At 46.5% G+C, this 19,699-nt stretch overlaps 1 protein-coding gene across 2 annotated transcripts; it reads right to left on the bottom strand.

Moving 5' to 3' along the window:
• Positions 1-8,564: 8,564 nt before the first annotated feature.
• On the bottom strand, positions 8,565-17,164 carry CLEC4O (C-type lectin domain family 4 member O). 2 transcript variants are annotated; one of them, XM_025989793.2, is made up of 7 exons: positions 17,030-17,164; positions 16,581-16,688; positions 15,997-16,050; positions 15,811-15,900; positions 13,564-13,715; positions 12,360-12,463; positions 8,565-10,991 (listed from the first exon to the last, which is right to left on the bottom strand). In XM_025989793.2, the coding sequence occupies exons 1-7, from the start codon at positions 17,109-17,111 to the stop codon at positions 10,853-10,855; spliced, it is 729 nt and encodes a 242-aa protein (XP_025845578.1). In that variant the 5' UTR covers positions 17,112-17,164; the 3' UTR covers positions 8,565-10,852. The 2 variants fall into 2 exon arrangements, with proteins under 2 accessions (XP_025845578.1, XP_072574948.1); XM_072718847.1 differs by lacking the exon at positions 16,581-16,688 and having other exon boundaries at positions 17,030-17,147.
• Positions 17,165-19,699: the final 2,535 nt, after the last annotated feature.

Raw genomic sequence — 19,699 nt, 5'->3', positions numbered from 1 at the left:
GCAAAATGGATCAACAGATGAATGGATAAACAAAAAGTGGTATAATCATATAATAGAATATCATTTAGGTATACAAGATCATGAAGTACTGACACACGCTACGACACTGATAAACCTTAAAGAGATTAAGCTGAGTGAAAGAAGCTAACCACAAAGACCACATAATGTATGATTTAATTTATTTGAAATATCCAGAATAGATAAATGGATCAAAGCAGAAAGCAGGGGACACTGGGGTGGCTCAGTGTTTGAGCATCTGCCTTCAGCTCAGGGTGTGATCCCAGGGTCCTGGGGTCAAGTCCTGCATCAGGCTTGATGCAGAGGCTCTCTGCCTCTATGTGTCTCTCATGAATAAATAAATAAAATCTTCATTTTTTTTAATCTTTAAAAAAAAACAGGAAGCAGATCAGCAGTTGCCAGGGAATAGGAGTAGGGTAGAATGGAAAGTAACTATTAATGGGTTAGCAGATTTCCTTCTAGGGTGGTGAAATATCTTGGAACTAAACAGAGGTGTTGGTGGCACAACATTATGAATGTTTAAATGACACTGCATTGTGCCATTTAAAATGGCAAGGATGTAGAGAAATTGGAACTCTAGTGCCATTACAACTCTAGTGATTGTACAGTGGTGCAACAGTTATGGAAAATAGTATGAATGGTCCCCCCAAAATTAAAAATAGAACAACCTATGACTCAGCCATTCTACTTCTGGATCTATATGCAAAAGTGGCGAAAGCAGGGCCTCAAAGGCATATTTGCACACTGGTCACAACATCATGAGTCACAATAGTCCAAGAGATAGAAACAACCCGAATAGCCACTGATGGATGAATGGATAAACAAGGTATGATATATCCATACAATGGAATATCATTCAGCCTTAAAGGGAAGGCAATCCTGTCACATGCTACAACACATGAACCTTGAGAACATTATGCTATGTGGAATCAGCCAGTCCCCAAAGAGGAGGAATCTTGTACGATCCCACTGATGTGAGGTATCTAAAGTAGTCAAGTTCATAGAAACAGAAAGTAGAATGAAGGCTGCCAAGGACTACGGGGAGTGAGAAATGGGGAGTTTCGTTTAATGGGTATAGAGTTTCTGTTTTGCAAGATTGAAAGAGTTCTTGAAATCTATTACACAACACTGTGAGTATACTTGAAACCACTGAACTGCATACTTAAAAATGGTGAAGATAATAAATTTTATGTCATGTGTTTTTTGCACAACAAAGTATGAAGATGTGCTACAACATGAGTGAACCTTGAAAATATTATGCTATGTCGGTGGGTGGAGGGGGGGGCGGGGAAGCCAGGCACGAAAGGTTGTCTGAACCAAAGGGTCTGATTCCATCAATATGAAATATCTAAAATATGCAAATTCATAGGCACAACAAGCAGACTAGTGGTGGGGGAGGGGTTGGGGATGGATGGGGTTGTTGGTGGTGATGGGGAAGTGACTACTAATGAAGGCAGTGTTTCCTTTTAGGGTGATGAACATATTTTCCAACTAGAAAGGGGTGATGGTTGCACAGTATTGTGAATGCACTAAACGCCATTGATTTGTACACTTCAAAATGGTTAATTCTATACTATGTGAATTTTGCCTCCTCCCTTTTTTAGAAAGCAAAATGAGCCTGTCCTTGGGCCTCCTCTCCCTCTGCGCGCGTCTCTTCCCCTGGTTCGTATGCAGCCCAGCCTGTCCCCAGAAAGGGAGAGAGTGAGTGCCCAGTGCCAGAGGGGAGGTCCGGAAGGAAGAACCACCCGACACCTGCTCTTAACCCTTCCCGCTCCTTCCAGGGCAGCCGCCGAGCCTCCGCCCAGGCGTGTGTGAGAGCAGAAGAGGAGGCACCTCAGCACTGCTCCATTCTGGGGTGGGCGGCCTCCAGTTCTTACAGACTGGGACCTGGGGGCCCCTTTGTCTCCCAAACACCTGCATATGGATGTGTTCCCACACTTCTACATCCCTGCATTCCGCTCCCCAGCCGCCCCCAGGCGCGCAGCGGCCCGAGAGCTCCCACACCAGCGATGCACACAGAGGCCGGCGTGCACCTGCGGCCGCCTTAGGGCCCGCGCGCTCACACGGACGCGGAGACCCCGCCGCGGGGACGGACTCACTCGGCCACAGCCACATCTGCAGGCGCACGCAGACGCAGCTCTCACAGCAGGCGCAGCAGAGGCGGGAAGACCACGAATAACGCCCGTGTCCCAGACAGACAACCTTCACCCTAAGATCTGCGGCGACAGCCAGGAAGCGCACGGGAGGCGCGTGGACCAGGAGCCCGAGGGCACGATTCCCGATTCCGGAATTAGAGGCCTCCGCTCAGGCGTTGTTTGCTTCCCACTTCCTTCGGGCCGGGTCTGGGTCCCAAGATCCACCCCAATACTATTACCTACAGTCCTTCCCCACATCCCACGCGCGCATCACCTCCTCGCCTCTGTTGGCGGCTGCGAGGAGCGCTCTTGGGGCGTCGCAGAGGAAGCCCTGGGTCCCCTCACTCACACTCAACACCGGGAGCTCAGAAGTGGGGTGGGCAGGGCGGGAGGTGCACCTGCACTTTATCTAGCTCTACTGCAGTGGCATCCCAAAGGCTTCCCAGAGGAGGCGGGCGGGTGGGCGGGCGCAGGTTGCAGGCGGGGCCATCCTCAGGGGCCGAGAGTCAGGCGGGGGCCTTAGGGAGTCTTCCAGAAGCTTCTCTGAGATTAGCCCACAGCAATACATGCAGCCTCCAAATCTTCCCTGAGGCCTCCCAGCTGGGCAGTAGAGGATGGTTAAGTCAGAAGACAGAGGTGACAGGACTGCCTCTAACTGGGCAGGGGAAGGAATACAAAAGGAGGCTGGTGCCCCTCCCCCCACTCTCTGAGCATACTTCTTTGCTCTTACCCAGGGTGGATTATGGACACTCCGTTCCCAAAGCTCAAGCTCCATCCACACCCCACAAACAGGCTCCCCTGGGCCATCCTAGAGAGGACAGCACAGGTTCCCAGAGTTTTGGTGGGGGAAACCCTGGGTCCCAGCGCCCCGGAGTGGGTCCGGAAGAGGGGCTGATGTCCCGCCTCTGCAGAAACAGAGGTGCCCTGCCAGAGATGGGATGTTGAAAACATGGCCCTGCTCTGGGCCCAGGCTGCACCAGGCTGAGGACTGAGGAGGGATGGAGGAGGCAGTGCCAGCCCATCACAGCCATCGGCAGCCAGGCTTGTCTTGTTCTAGGGCCACAATGCAGCTCAGTGCCCACTGTCCCAGCTTCTAGTGGCTGCCAATCCCCTTGACCGCATCATTCAAATCTCTTCCTGTGTCTTCACACGAACTTCTCCTTGTGTCTGTATGTGTTCTCCTCTCCTTATAAGGACACCAGTCATTAGACACGAGCATTTAGGAGCGCAACACCCAGGGTGATTTCATCTTGACATCCTTATCTGATTATACCTATAAAGACCCTATTTCCAAACAAGGTTATGTTCTGAGGTTCCAAGTGGACATGCATTTATGAGTGACACTATTTTAACCCACTACAACATCCCTCCTGATTTCGTTCTCTGCTTCTGTTCTGAGCTCTACACCTGCTTCCTACACAACATCAGAGGGATCCTGCTAAACAAACCAAATTACTTCCTCCCCATATGCTTAGAACCAGTTGCCTAGTCCCAGATGCCTCGCTGCAGCCAAAAGTCTGGTCCTTATTAGCTTCTCCAGTTTTCTTTCTTGGCTCCCTCTCCCTATTCCAACACAGTACCCTCACTTCGTTTCTCTAGGGTAAAATGAGATGGGAACATTTTCAATTTTGTGAGTGTACCAGACCTCTCATCCCCAGGTTCCACTGCATCCCTCATGCCCCACTCCCATCTGCTCCAACCAACCAGTCGCAGGTCATAGGCTACCTCCTTCAGGAACCTATCCTGCATCCTGCACCCTTGACTTGGCCAGGTGCCTCTCTGACTCCTAGCTTGCCCTGAAGTCCCCCATCACATGGTGCTGTCATCACCAGGTTGTGGGTTTGCGCTTCCCACTGGACTTCTACTGACCTCCTGAGGGCAGAGATAGCATCTCACTGGTTGCACGCCATGTTCCCAGCACCCAGAATGGTAAATATTAAATAGAAAAGTAAATATTCAATAATAATGCATTAAAGAAAACAGTGGAGGAAGGACATGCATTGTGCTGCGAGACCCTACAGTGCAGGCAGGAAAGGAGGGAAGTGGCATCTGAGCTGAACTCTGAAGGATGAACAGGATCTGCACACGGCATCAGGCGTCACAGAGGGACTGGCAGGCAGAGGAACCGGCATGAGCAAACGCATGGAGAAGTGCCCAGAATGGGGTCCGAGGAGGCTGGAAAGTCAGACAGGGCCAGCAGAAGACCCAGAATGTGGGGGTAATCTGGGGGTTTCCTGGCACCACTCAAATCAGAAAACGACATCAGAGAAATGGATGTCCAACCAAGGAATGAATTCAGGACAAGGAGAAAGATCATTTGTTGCTGCTTCTGGGTGCCCAGAGAGGTCAGGGTTTTAGGCTAAGGTCACAGAAGGGGGTCAGTACTAAGCTAGGAGATGGAGAGGAGCCCAAGGTCTCAGCTCAGCTGCATCTTGCAGCCCTGCCTGGAGGGGGCGCTGTAACTCTGGACAAGTGGCTTGGCCTCCCTGAGCCTCAGTTTTTCTTGAACTATGGGCACCATGCTTTCCTTTGTCTCGCAGGTATTTCTTGTAGACCTACTATGTGCCAAACTGTGTGTGGCCCCCAGAGATAAAATGACCAATAACCAAGGTCCCTCGAACCACAGCCTTGTAGCTTTGCTCATCTGTTCTGCCAAGCAGGACCCATGCATTTCTGGGTCTCTGCACTGGGTCTGACCCAGGAGTGACCAAGAGATATTGTCCAAGTCGTTTCCTTCCCAAAATTCATCAGCCCCCACTGGGAGCCAGAATCTGTGCTCACAGCTGTGGGCGGAGAGATGGGTCAGACCCAGGCCATCCCCAAGAGTAATGTTCTGCACCTGCTTCCCTCGCTGGCACCGCACCCCTGGCCCCGGGTGTGTGGGGCAAGTTCCCCCGAGTCTCCCATCTGATCCCAGACACAGGAACGTGGCAGTACTCTCTAGTGTTAGTGGCAAATTAATTGTCAGTGGATTTCCTTTTCAGATCTTTTTACCTTGATGGGTTTCAGGGAAGTCAACAGGACTGTAGTGTCCCAGCAGTCTGCTGCACCTCCATGGCATTTAGCTCCCAGGATCTGAGTGACTTCAGCACTCGCCCATCTCCCCACTCCTTGCCTGGTTGCTCTTAGAGGTGGCACTCAGGTCCAGTCACTTTCCATCTCTAGCACCAACTAGGAACACCGTGAATATTTGTAGGACAAAATTCCCGCTACGGATTGTACAGTTAAGTCAAGTTGGAAAACTCTTCAACCCTCTGGTCATCGTCTTGCTTAAGAAGTACCCCCCATTTTGCTAGGCAGCTGTGTGATGGTGCATGGAGGGAGGAAGCCTCATGATCTGGTCTCTTTGATAACTGGGTAAAGTCGGAACAGGCCACACGAGTTGGTTAGTTTGATAAGCATGACCAGCCTCGGTACTGTGTGCCAGATAACTCTTATCTCCACATGAAAGGAAGTCCAGCCCCAGCTAGCATGTATCCAACAGCTGTATATGCAACGTCTGAGCCCTTCTCTGGGGAGCCCCCAGTGACCAGGACTGACATGCCTGCTCCTGTGGACATGACAGTTAGAGGGGAGAAGGTGAATGACAAATAACTGAATTTAGGCAAGAATATGAGATGTGTGAAGAAGAGAAGGTGGTAGGCTAAGAAAGTAGGGCAGATTGAGGGGGTTTTGTGGAGAAGGGGACATTTTAGCTGAGACTTTCCCTCTAGTGGTTGAGTGTGAGGAAAGGGTGCCGTCAGACAGAGGGAATGGCATGTGCCAGAGACCTGAGGTGGGAAGATGATTATCCATTTAAGGAACAGAAGAAAGCCAATGTGACAGGGGGCTTGGATAAGAAAGGAGGCAGTGAATAGCTCAAGATGGCTTAAAGGTGATCAGGGATCCAAACAAAAGGACCCTATCCCATTATCCTAACTGCCAAAGGATAGTACTCATCTACATGACATACTGGCTATGATACACACACAAGGGTAGGTGGATTCCTGTGATGTCAGTCACATAGTCACACCTGAAAAGTGAGTTTAAGGATGAGCCATTCATATTTCAGAAGGATTTTGCAGCTCACATACTTTCTGTAGTGTTGTAATGAAGGATGAGTTTATTTTCTCAGCCAGTTTTATTGAACATCTATTAGGTGCCCAACTGTGGGAACACCACAGTAAGCAAGTTCAGATTAGTTCTACTCTCCCAGGGCTGCCAGTCTAGTGGGGAAGGAAGGGAGGTGTTGATCAAGTAATTTATACAAAACAGCACAGAGAGCATACGGTGGAAGTAGAAGCTTCAGCCACCCTCAGAGCTCTGGAGACCTTCACCTCTGTCTGTGCCCAGCACCATGGAGCATGGAGCGCTCACAATAGCCACTTGGCCCCAGGTGGTTTGTGGGCTATGGTTCTCTCATGGCACATGTTGTAGAACTTGGCCACTTTGAACTCCAGGAAATTGGTGCATGGGCCAAGAAATGGTCACCTCCATTTCCCACCTATGTCTCTTGGTACTAATCAAACACCAAGTTTGAGCTTGAGATAGCTTGAAAACTATCCAGGGACTATTCCTCTGGAGTGAGCTGAATCCGTGGCTCTGTCTCTACCTTAGTTCTGAGCTTTGCATTGAAACTCATTTGCCTACTGCTCTGTGGCCGATCCTTGGGGACTCCTTAATTTCCACAAATAAAGTGGAGATGGGAAATTGTGTGTCAACTTTTAATGAGCCCCCAGCTATCACTTAAAATCCTGTGATTTGTTCAGTAATGAACCAGTCTTGGTTTCTAGAGCTTGCTATGCCAGCCGGGCTTGGCAGATTCTACAGGGAAAGGGTCCCATTGCGCTCTTTAATGCCATTGACTGACTCCTAATGAGCAGAACTCTGTTCACCTCTCTGTGTCATCCAGGAAGTGTGCCCACGGGCTTTAGCTGATGGGCTCTGAGCACATGAGGGCAGGACTGGAGGTGGTACATTCAGAAAATCCTACTAATCCTGCTACCCCAAGACATCACTTCCACTGAATTCTCTGGGGCTTGTTGTTTACTTTAAAGAAGTAAAAGACAAAGACTCAGTAGCCACCATTGTGAACTGTTCAGCTCTCTTCAGGCTTTTAAACACAGATTAATAGGCAAGGGTTTGTAGTAGGCAGAGTTGTTTGTAGTAGCTTGGGTGGCTCTCTGTCTCAGGCCACTGACTCACATCAGACAGACTCAGGTGGAAATCGGTAATAGTACCGGCCTAATGTATAAACTGTCTGGTACTTAGTGAATGTTCAGTAAGTGCTTGATACTGTTAGTTCATCACTTAGGAGAGCCCTGTAGGAGTCTGGGTATAGTGAATGGAGCCAGCTCACTATTCACCTATCTTACCCCCTGCCTTTGGAACTCATCATCCATTCATCCATCAAACATTATTGAGTAATCTCTGTGTTCCAGGCTCTGGAAACTCAAACACAGAGCAACCAAGATGATTCCTTATGGTTTTTACTTTCTCCTGGGGAGAAACTAGTTTATGAAAATATGAGCTAATGAGTCACACAAAAGAAGTGCTAATTTCAAGGAAATGGATTTGTGGTTGCAGTTCTTGGGCCAGATAGTAGCATCCAAGTCCACAAATAAATGGATATTTTTTTTAATTTTTTTTAAATTTTTATTTATTTATGATAGTCACAGAGAGAGGGAGAGAGAGAGGCAGAGACATAGGCAGAGGGAGAAGCAGGCTCCATGCACTGGGAGCCCGACGTGGGATTCGATCCCGGGTCTCCAGGATCGTGCCCTGGGCCAAAGGCAGGCGCTAAACCACTGCGCCACCCAGGGATCCCAATAAATGGATATTATATCAGAGTCAAGATGGGCTGTGACAAAATTATTTTCCTGGATTTGGACTCTTCCCCAGTGAGAATCAGGTCCCATTGTTGTTTGTTCAAACCTACTGTTATGAGCATGCTATGAAGGCGCAAACACATGTTGTGTCTTTCTATAACATCAGCTTTATTCAATCATAAAGCAAGGTTAACATAATCGAAAAGCAGTGTAAGGATTCCAAACTCAGTGACATTTTACTACATGTTTAAATTGACTTTATACAAGTCACACAAGACAAAGTTACACAAGAAAAGGGTAAGAAGTTAACAGACCAAATGCAAAGTCATTTCATGAGCATGCAGTTGGGAAGAGGCCTTGGCCTGGTCTGAGTCAGCTCTCTCCACGTGCTGCTTATTATGTTCAAGCAGTGGAGGATCTCTGTTGTGTTCAGAGATCATTTGGGCAGATCTTTTGCAAGCAATTACGTTTTTGATGTGGTCAGATGTGAAAGGGGCAGTTTCTGGAAAGTCTGACAGTTTGCTGTAAAAATCTTCCTTTTTAAAGGAGTTTAATCAGTCTTGGGCCTTTGTAGACTTCCTTTGGTTCTGCTGGTTACTAGTTCTTTTTTTCTTTTTTTAAGATTTTACTTATTTATTTGACATACAGAGGGAGAGAGAGAGAGAGAGAGCACACAAGCGGGGGAGTAGCACGCAGAGGGAGAGGAAGAAGTGGGCTCTCCACCAAGCAGGGAGCCTGATGCAAGGCTTTGATCACAGGACTCTGGGATCATGACCTGAGCTGAAGGCAGATGCTTAACCAACTGAGCCACCCAGTCACCCCGGTTACCAGTTTTTGAAGCCATTATCTTGTGCTTCTTTCGGCAGTATACTATGTGAGCAACAACGCCCTTGGCTGCTTATGTCAGTGCTTGACATAAGTTACTGCTTGGCATGAGTGACTCCATCTTGCTTTCTACACCTCTTCTATCAGCTACCCCTCTGCCATAAGCTACAAAGTCCCAGGAAGGTATCCTTGTGACAGGCTTGTCTATCCTGGTTCTTAATCACTGTGTCTGCCATGTTATAAGTACTCATGAGTTTTTACTGAATAAATGCATTGCAAAACACATCCTGAGAAAGCACATGGTTTGATCCAGTTCGCTAAATCATCATGAGACATCCGGTCAACCTGCATTTTTCCAATAGTTGAACTTCAGCTAAACTTTCTGAACAAAGAACAAGAGCCCACTCTTAATTCTGACAACTCATCTCCATGGCCGTGGAAGAGAATCACATTTTATATTTCTCTTCCTTGCAGCAGGGATATAGGCATGCATCTCATTCCCATACAGTTTCAGATTCTAAAGAGAGAGATAGCAGGGACCCAACCAAATTGCTATTTTATCTAATTCAAAATGGCATTTTTTGGAGAACAATTTTTCTATCCAGACCTTAACGTTGTTGTGCCATGGCTATCTAACCATGAGTGACACATGTATAAGTAAGTGAGCCTAGGCCAGGTCCAGGGAATGGCCGTGCCTAATCCTGATGCCTGATGCCTGCACCTTATCATTGATCTTGGTCTCAAGAATCCAAGGATGTGGAAGAAACTCACATAGGTTTTGGGATTAACAGAAGGAGGCCATACACAAGTGAGGAATTGAAGGATTTTTTAAAATGGGATAGAGTTCCACTGCATCTGTACAATATAGATCTTAAAAGTTAATAAAGGTCTCTAAGAGGAAAGCAAGAGTCAGAATCTGAGTAGACCATGCAGATGGTACCAATTGATTTGAGTCCAATGGAGGGAGAGATGTCCCAAGGGAAGCCAGGGGAAGGGATCATCCCAGGCAAAGAAAACTGCAAAAACAAATGCATGGAAGTGTAAGGGGCATGGATAAAGGGAAGTGGCAGACTGTGAAGGGGCTTTAGAGATGTCTCAGAACCAGAGAAGAAACTGGACCAGCAGGAGATGCTATAGAGGAAATTGGAGAGGCTGGCTGAGTTAATGGTGATGCTGAATGAATGCGAGAGGCCCAATCACCCTGTATCCACAAGCTTTATGCTTTTTAGGTCAGAAGAAAGCCCTAGATATGTGGATTTTGTGAAATGGACCTTGGTCCCCTGTATTATTCAGCTTAGGTTGAGTATGCTGCGGTGGTAACTGGTGACATCAAAATCTTAATGGCCAACAACCAGAGAGCTTTATTTCCTGGTCATGGTTATGGTGATTGTGGGTTAGCAGAAACTCTGTTTGAGGGGGTCTTCTTTGTTGCAGAACCAAGTTTGAAGGAGCTGCCCTCTCTGGAAAGAACTGGTCTTGTGGCAAGAGCAAAATAAAGATAGCAGAACCGCACAAGACTCTTAAGATTCCTGCTTCACAAGGGCACATGTCAACTCCCATCACATTTCATTGGCCCACTCAAGATCATGGCTGAGCCTGGCTTTAATGGGAGTTAAGAATTATTATTATTATTATTTTTAAAGAGTTTATTTATTTATTCATGAGAGACACAGAGGGAGAGGCAGAGACACAGGCAGAGGGAAAAGCAGTCTACCTGCAGGGAGCCCAATGTGGGACTCGATCCTGGGACTCCGGGATCACACCCTAAGCCAAAGGCAGACACTCAACCACTGAGACACCCAGGTGTCCCGGGAGTTACAAATTATAATCCTCCTGCAGGAATGGGCCCAGGACTGTTTCTGGGGCATTTCTTCCACTCAGCAGAAATCAGGAAAGGAAATAAAGGGTGGGCAAGCCCAATGTCAAGAAAAGGACCCTAGAGTTTGGAGAAAGGTCTTTTATTGTTGCCTCTCATGAACTCAGAACCAAGAGAAAGTAAGGATGGCGTCTGAGGCTGTATAGCAAGGGTTCTGTATCATCCCAGGGAGTGAAGTATAAAGGGTTGGGTCAGCAGCTCTGCCTCCTTTCGCAAATGAAAGCAAATTGCCCTGATTCACAAGAGAAGTCCCTCCAGTGTCCATAGTTGTACATCATCATGCAGGCCGGGGCAGTTACATTATCAGGTAGTTCCTTGGAGTCCCAGTTGCTGTAAAGAGATGCCCACAAAATTCCTGAGGGTCTGGCCCTGAAATTCTTGAGGTCTCCAATGGGAGTCATTTATTGAACCCATCTTATAGTAGTTATCTGGTCAAGCCCTCCTGATTTTTTTTTTTTCTGAGTGGAGAAAGGAGCTCAAATGGGAATGGCAACAGGCAACAATCTTCAGAGAAGCGGACAGTCTCCAAGCTCTGGGGGCCACTATCTCTATCTGCCTCATCCCACTGACCCTCTCCCCTTCCCTGAGATCCATTCACCCTGAGCCTCTCTCTTTGTCCAAATTCTAGCTCTGCCACCTGCTATCTATGTGACCTGGGCAACAATCTAAATGTCTCAGCCTCTGTTTTCCTCTTTTGTAAAATGGGAGCACATTCTGAGGATGTGTTGGCCAGTGCATGTAAGGTATACAGTAGGTGCTCAGACAGTAGATGAGTTTACCAAGGAGATGAATTCTTCCCTAACCCAAGACCATCCAGAGCAGTTTGCCAAACAGAGAAAGGTGATACTGGCAGATGGAAACACCCGAACAAAGACAAAGAGTATGAGGAGGCAGGTAACTGCCAAGAAGGAATAGTGGATTCAATGTTGTCTCCACCAAAAATATATGCCCATGTCCTAACCCCAGGTACCTGTGAATGTGACCTTATTTGGGAAAAGGGTCTTTGCAGATGAAATTAAGTGAAAGATATTCAGATGAGATCATCCTGGATTGACTGAGTGAGCCCTAAATCCAATGACAAGTATCCTTATAAAGGATAGAAGAGAGAAGACACAGGGGAGAAGGGTAGGGTGTGTGCCAGAGATTGGAGTGATGAGTCCAGGGAACACCTGGAGCCACCAGAAGCTGGAAGAGGCAAGAAAAAATCCTCCCCTACAGCCTTTGGAGGGAGTGTAGCCCCACTAACATGTTGGTTTGGGACTTCTGGCCGCCAGAACTGTGAAAGAATAAGTTTCTGTTGTTTTAAGATACACAGTTTGTGGCTCTTTAAAACAGAGGCCACACACACACAAAAAAAACTCATACAGTTGGCAAGTGCTACATTATTATACTCCTGAATAAGCCCAATCTGCATACATCAAGGCTCTAAGAAGTCCTGCAACAAAGAACCAACCTGGCATTGAACCCATTGTTTCTCAAGCATTTAAATGGGAACACTCTTCCCAAGTAACAAAATAACAATAGCTAGTATGGTAGAAATGTGTCATGTTGTTTTGGGGTAAATAGTGAGTGAATGACAGGGAGGCATCCAAAGTGGTCATAAACTTACTCTTCCAAGTGCTGCTGATCTCTTGGGGTGGGGTGGTGGGACTGTGGTGGGTGGTTAGGGGCATCTGCATTGCAGACAGGGAGACTCACATGTAGGTGGGGGTTGAGCCATCCATCCACCTGTGGTTGCCTTTCTGGCCCTCTTTGAAGAGGCCTATCCAGGATGTCACCTGCCCAGTGGATGTCAGGAAGTCCTAGATGGGAGAAGGCATACTGCTGGGTAAAATTCCATCAAAGATAAAAAGACAGAGGTTGAAGTGTCGGGAGGTCAGAAGAGGTCTAAGGTACAGATGAGCTCTCAGGTGGGCAGACAGACAGAGGCAGGCCTGCACAGCACTTTGTATCCTGATGCAAACTCCAGACCCACTATGTGCGTATCATATGGCCTCAGACAAGTTACCCACCCCTTGGTCTCCCCATCTGTACAAAGGAAAAAAATAGAGTCTCCCCCTCCTAGCATATTCTCAAGATTGGAAGAATCAGATGTGTGAGGTCTGGGCGCCTAGAAAGAAGTACTGGACAAATACTGGCTGTGAATGTTTTTTAAGGTCAATGCATGTTGGAGCTAGGGGTTTGATCTGTAGGCTGTAAGAATGTCTCTGGCTGGGGCAGCCCGGGTGACTCAATGGTTTAGCGCTGCTTTCTGCCCAGGGCATGATCCTGGAGTCTCAGGATCGAGTCCACGTCGGGCTCTCTGCATGGAGCCTGCTTCTCCCTCTGCCTGTCTCTCTCTCTCTCTCTCTCTCTCTCTCTCTCTCTCTCTCTCTCTCCCCCCTCATGAATAAATAAATAGAATGTTAAAAAAAAAAAAAAAAAAGAATGTCTCTGCTGGAAACCCAACTCAAAGGACATTCTTGATGCCCTACTTTGAGCCAAGTCTTGTTCCTGAGATTACTTAGATCCAGCCCCATACTTATAAGCAGGGAACCCTGATGCAGTGTGAAATTCCATGATGAAAGCCTCTGATGATGTCATGAGAGAATATGGAGAAAGGATGTTTGTATTGGGGTTTTGACAGGTGAGTAAGAATTCTCCACACATATCTGTGTGGAGTAAGAATAAGGGCACTCCTGGCAGAGGGACCTACATGAATCAGAGCTTGGAGGCAGGAGCACAGTGCAGAGAGTCCATTCCCTGTATGTCATAGCAGTGGACGTTGGGTTGAGGCAAGATGAGGCAGTTCTTGAAGACCATACTAGAAATATTGTGCTAGATCCCAGAGGGGACAGAAAAATGAACCCCCAAATTATTTTATAACCCCTTCCCCACCCTGCTAAGATTCTGCATGTCCCACCTGTTCTGTTCGGCTGTTGATGATAACCAAGTGAGCTTGCTTCTGGACACAAGAATCATTAGCCTGGGTCCAGGTGAGGTTGTCCAGGGAAAAGAAGTAGCAGGAGCCCTGAAAGAACTTCCAGTCCAGGGGGCAAGGCTCGCAAGAGGATTCTGTGAGAATGGAGCCATTAGCAAAATATTCATGTCCAGTTCTCCATCCAGTGAAGAGGTGTGTCACCCATCACCCCTTGGTCACATTCCCAATGGCCTCCATTTGAATATAGCCAACAGTAACTCACTACCTGGTTAAGTTGGTGTTTCCCATTATTGAAACATATCAGAAGGAAATAATAAAATGCTATAGATATCCTATGAGGTGGGGAAAGGAGACCCAAAGAACAATGAATAATATCCTATGTTTGTATAAATATATCCTACTTTTGTACCATAGAGGGGATTATGTTTGACATCCTTATTTGCTTGAAGAAACTCTAAAGCAGTAGTTCTCAACCAGGGGCAATTCTGGAGGGGACAATGGGCAACATCTGGAGAACTTTTTTGTTGTCCCAACTCAGGAGGGGTTGTCATGTCTGGTGGGTCAAGGCCAGGGATGATGCCAAACACCCTACGATACACAGGACAGTCCCCCACTGCAAAGAATGATTCAGCTCCAAATGTCAACAGTGCTCAGTTTAAGAAACTGCTCTAAAGGAAAACATATATAACTATATAATATAATTACAGTGGTTCCTGAGGGTTAGCTGAGAACTTGGCAGTGAGGGCTCAGGGTTGAGAAAGAGAATTCTTGCTGCATTCATCTATATCCACTTAGTGAATACACGCACACATGCACGCGCGCGCGCGCACACACACACACACACACACACACAATTACTCCTTGCTATTTGCAGATTCCATATTTGCAAATTCACCTACTTGATAAAAATCTATTAATAACTCCCAGATCAATACTTATGAAGTTTCCCTTGTCACTGACAGACATGCACAGAAGTAGCAAAAAAAACTTGAATCTGAGATAGAAAAAGGCAAGGCTCTGTCTTCTTGTTTCACCTCTCATCCACCATAAACAAGTGTCCTCCCCATAGGACATTTTGTGCCACGCCTTTCACATTTTTGTGCTTTCTGTTGGAAATTTTGCTGTTTAAAAAGGCCCTCAGGATTCCTGGGTGGCTCAGTCATTTAAACGCCTGTCTTCAACTCAGGTCATGATCTCAGGGTCCTGGGATGAAGCCCTGCATCAGCTCCAAGCTCACTGGGGAGTCTGCTTGTCCTTCTGCTCCTCCTTTCACTCATTCTTTCTCTCTCTCTCAAATAAAATATAAAATATTTTTTTAAATAAAATGAAAAATCAAAAGGCCCTCAAGTGCAATGCAGAAGTGCTGTCAGTGTTCCTGAATGAGCTGGAAGACTGCAATGAGTCTTACAGAGAAAATGCATGTGCGTTAGATAAGCTACATTCAGGCATGAATCATAGTGCTGGTTGGTGGCCATGAGTTCAATGTTAATGAAACAATATCTATTAAATATATTTAAACAGAAGCACACAAAAACAGGGTTAGGTATTGATTCAGTTGACAAAATGTTATAACCGGAGGCTCAAATAAACATAACACTGTTATTTCCCGTAGGAGCAATGATTCAAGATTCATCAATTCATCATTTGCAGGGACTTTACACGACATAGGTACATGAAGAATAAGAATTGGTTGTATATATAGTGAATGTCATCCACTCACGCTAAAGTTATATGAAAAACATGTGGCACCAAGAGCACCCCCTCCAGGAGCATCTGATCCACAGGGTTTTTTGGGACCCAGGAATCTACACTGTGGCTAATTCTCCAGGTACTTCTAACATTCCGCTAAGGACTGACTACCTTTTGTAGCACACTGATGTGGCTAGTAAAAGTGGAGGCTTTGGATCCTGATGGTCTGTCTTAAAGAAAACACTGTTAATTATATCTCCATTGTACAGCCGAAGCAACGGAGGCTTAGAATGGTTTAAATGGGCTCCCCAAGGTCATAGACAGCCACAAGCTCAGTCAGATTTGGCTGTCTCAAAGATCTTGCTTTTCTGGGAGCCCTCCATTACAAATATAATCTGATCATATCACCTGAACTTCCTAAAAAGATTTGAGAAGACATTGGCATTGGGGTGCCCCTCTGAGAACCACTGCTGTGGGAGCCCCACTGTTATAGATAATGAAGGGAATACAGCCTCTCCCCTCTCCACCTCCTCTCCTTACCATTGCCTGCCAGTACAGCCTTCATTTGCCGGAACACTTCACTCCGAATGAAGTCTCGGTCGTGCCCGGCATCCCCCAGTCCCTGTGTCACTGGGAGACCCAAAGAGAAAGGGCTGGTGAAGGTCTTGGCAGAGAGAGGAGATGTGGTTGAGGGGCAGGAGGCCAACCATGTCAAATCCCACTCACCTTTTTCATTCAGTTGAAATACTTTCTCCTGTACCTGTTGTGTCCTCTTCAAGACTGGGGAGAGGTATAAAAAGGTGTTCTGGACCCCAGAACCTCCCTGGAGTCTCTCCCAGTTCCTCAAAACCCAAGTGGACAAAGCTTTCTTCCCTTCCCAGGGCAAGGCATTCTGGGGTTCTGAAATGCCCCACCCATTTTTCAGATGAAGAAATTGAGGCCAAGAGAGGTAAAGGTCCTTGTCTAAGGCAGCCAGCTAGAGAGCCATGAGGCAGAACTTTTATTCAGGAGTGTCTGTTGAGCCACTTCTCTCTAGCAGTTAGCAGGGGGCCTGGAGTTCTAGTCTAGGTCAGGGATGAGCTTTGGGAAGACACTCATCAATGACTCCGACTGACTTTAGCCCATGCAGGCCCCCCAAATCTCTCTGAGACTGATGGGAAGGTGAGCTCTGTTCTGTTATCATTATGATCCCTCTAGAGACACAGACCAGCCTCCCCTGCACCAGCCCTGCAGATCTGCCTTTATAGGATGGGAGCCAGTGTGCTTGCTTCCCTGTGGTCACCCTGTCTCCACTGACCCACATGCCTTACCTTCAGACAGAATCACACTGAGGATAATGACCGTGAGAAGCAGGATCAGGGACACGAAGAAGCAGAGATACTTCCAGGTCTTGTCCTGGGATGTCTGTCCCCATTGCCCTGGAGGAAACGAGGTCAGCCTCCCTCTCCCCAAGGATATACACTCTCTTGCCCTCTGCAATGCCTCGGACAGTCTGCAGGAAATTGCTGTATCCCTCGGGATATTCTGGATTCACTATTGGACCCACCTGATAGGGAGGACTCAGAAAAGGCTGGAAAAGGAAGCCCATCCTTCTAGGATAAGAAGTCATGACAGTGAAGGCCGATGGGATGAGGAAGGGCTTCAGGAAGACTCAAACCTCAGATACTCCCTTCTCCTAACCTGTGAGGGAATTAGGGCAACCCAACACCCAGCTTTTGCTGACATGGAAAGGGACCCTGGTCCCAGCTCCTTGACTCACCAGTGTTCCCCTGCTGTGGGGGGAGTTCGGCTCTCAGTGCAGTAATCTCACTGGGGTTTGGGGAGTGCCTGGCTTCATCCATGGCTGCAGTTCACTCAGCTCTGAGATGCCCCTGCCCTGCAGGGTTTACTGGGTGATCAACTCAGCTCTTGGAAGGAAACACCCTCCTCCCCACCCCTCCTACACTTATCTTCCTTCCTGGCTCAACGTGGGGCCCCCAAGATCTCTATAGATGGCCTATGATCAAGTAATCTGATAGGGGAAAGGAAGTGGGCACCTGGGGCAAAGGCAGTGGGCACCAAGTTTCCCCTGCAAACTTCATCTCTGCCGGAGGTGGTTAAAACACAAAACAATATAGAACCGAATCTAAATCCCTGTACTCACACCATCACCACTCTCTGCTTCTAACAGCTTTCTGTGAACAATTATCTCAAGTTTGCCCAGTTATGGATATTTGGCCTTAGGAAATCACATGTGTGATTCTTTTCTTGGCTACTGTGGCCAGTACCACTTCCCAGCACTGTTCATTCATTCACTCATTCATTAGTACATGCATGCGTTCATTCATGGATGCATTACTCTAGCTAATTACCTATTTATTATTTCAAAGTTTTAAAATAGTGACAAAGGAAGAAGGAGCTAGCATTTATTGCCCACCCTATTTTGTCAAACATAATGAAATGCCCTTTACACTATCTCATTTCATCTTCACAAAAAACTGTCCAAAATAGTGGCTGTTCAACACAGAATAGATGAAAAGCTTGGTGAGGTGAAAAAACAAGGCTAAGAAAAAGCACAGCTAGGATGTAAATCAATCCTTTCTGACACCACGCAGTCTTCCCCATTATTCTCTGCTGTGTTGCCAACATCAATACTATGTATTTGAAAGAGAAGAAAGAAAAGTTACAAGTTGAGTTGTAACCCTCCTCCACCCAAAATTTATGTGTGAAAGTCCTATAAGCCCCAGGACCTCAGAATGTGACTTTAGTATTTGGTAATAGGGTCATTGCAGATGTAATCAGTTTAGATAAGGTCATACTGGAGTAGGGTAGACCCCTCATCTAACATAACTAGTGTCCTTTTTTTTTTTTTTAAAGAAGGAGCTTGCATACAAGGAGAATATCATGTGAAGATAAAGACAGGTTGAAGTGATGCTTCTACAAGTCAAGGAACATCAAAGATTGCTGGCATGCCACAGAAGCCAGGAGAGAGGCAGGCAACAGATATTTTCCTCACCCACCAGAAAGAACCAAACTGCTGACCCCTTGATCTGGGACTCTATCCTCCCAAATGGTGAGACAACAAATTTCTGTGTTCTAAGCCATTCATTGTGCCTTCCTTTGTTATAAAAGCCCCAGGAATTGGCAGCCCGGGTGGCTCAGCGGTTTAGTGCCATCTTCACCCCGGGGCCTGATCCTGGAGACTCGGGATTGAGTCCTGTGCTGGGCTCCCTGCCTGGGGCCTGCTTCTCCCTCTGCCTATGTCTCTGCCTCTCTCTCTCTCTGTGTCTCTCAGGAATAAATAAATAAAATCTTAAAAAAAAAAATAAGCCCAAGGAAACTAATATGCCACCTATTTTGCATATTGCATTGCAATCTTTAGCCACATGCATACCTATTTTACACTATTATGACCATAGTAGCATATATCATAGAGTTTCCTCATGCTTCTAGGAAATCCTGATAGTTTTTTAAATAGGAAATGTGCTCATGCTTATTGGTAATCCGGAAGATGCAATCTAAATGAACAAGGAGATATTATTACATGCATATCAGATTACCGAGTGTTGGTGAAGATATGGAGTGACTGGAACGTTCATACGCTGCTGATGTGAGTGTAAATTGGTGCAATAATTCTGGGGAAAAGTTCAACACAAATGACAAAGTTGAGGACACATATACCCTTGGAGTTGCATTTGTAAGTGTATATACAACAAAGTTGTGTGCTTACTTGCGCAGGGAGGCATGCACAAGAATGTTCATCATCTCAATCTTTTGTAATTGCCGTAATTGAGAATAATCAAATGTCCATCTGAGTAGAATAGAAGAGCACAATTGCAGTATATCTATACAATAGAAAAACAGAAAACATACATCAATGAAAATGAGCCAACCAGAGCTGTATACAACAGCTTGGATGAGTCTTTCATATTTTATTCTGGTGAGAAAACACACATGCAAACAACAGACTACAAAAACTCTTCGTAAGCAAAAGCAATTATTCAAAAACAATTTGTGCAATACACTGTCAAATGGATAAACAATTAAGAGTATGTGTAAGGTAGGTAGGTAGGTAGATGATAGATAATAGTTCAATAAAGCAAATCCAGCACAGAGTTAATAAATGGTGAATCCAGATGAAGGGCACACAAGTTCCTTGGACTATCCTGCAACCTTCCTGTAGGTCTAAATTTTTTCAATTTATAAGTTGTGGAGAGGGCACCTGGGTGGCCCAGTGGTTGAGCATCTACCTTTAGCTCAGGTCAAATACAAATCACAGGGGTCCTAGGATCGAGTTCCCATCAGGCTCCCCACAGGGAATTCATTGGGTTTTGGGGAGTACCTGGCTTCATCCATGGCTTCTCCCTCTGCCTGTGTCTCTACCTCTCTGTGTGTGTGTCTCTAATGAATAAATAAATAAAATCTTTTAAAAAAACCCACAAAAATAAAA

The sequence above is a fragment of the Vulpes vulpes genome, chromosome 9 (genome assembly GCF_048418805.1).
Source record: "Vulpes vulpes isolate BD-2025 chromosome 9, VulVul3, whole genome shotgun sequence".
Taxonomy (NCBI): Eukaryota; Metazoa; Chordata; class Mammalia; order Carnivora; family Canidae; genus Vulpes; species Vulpes vulpes.
The sequence above is the reverse complement of the archived record's forward strand: the minus strand, read 5'-3'. Positions and strand labels throughout refer to the sequence as shown.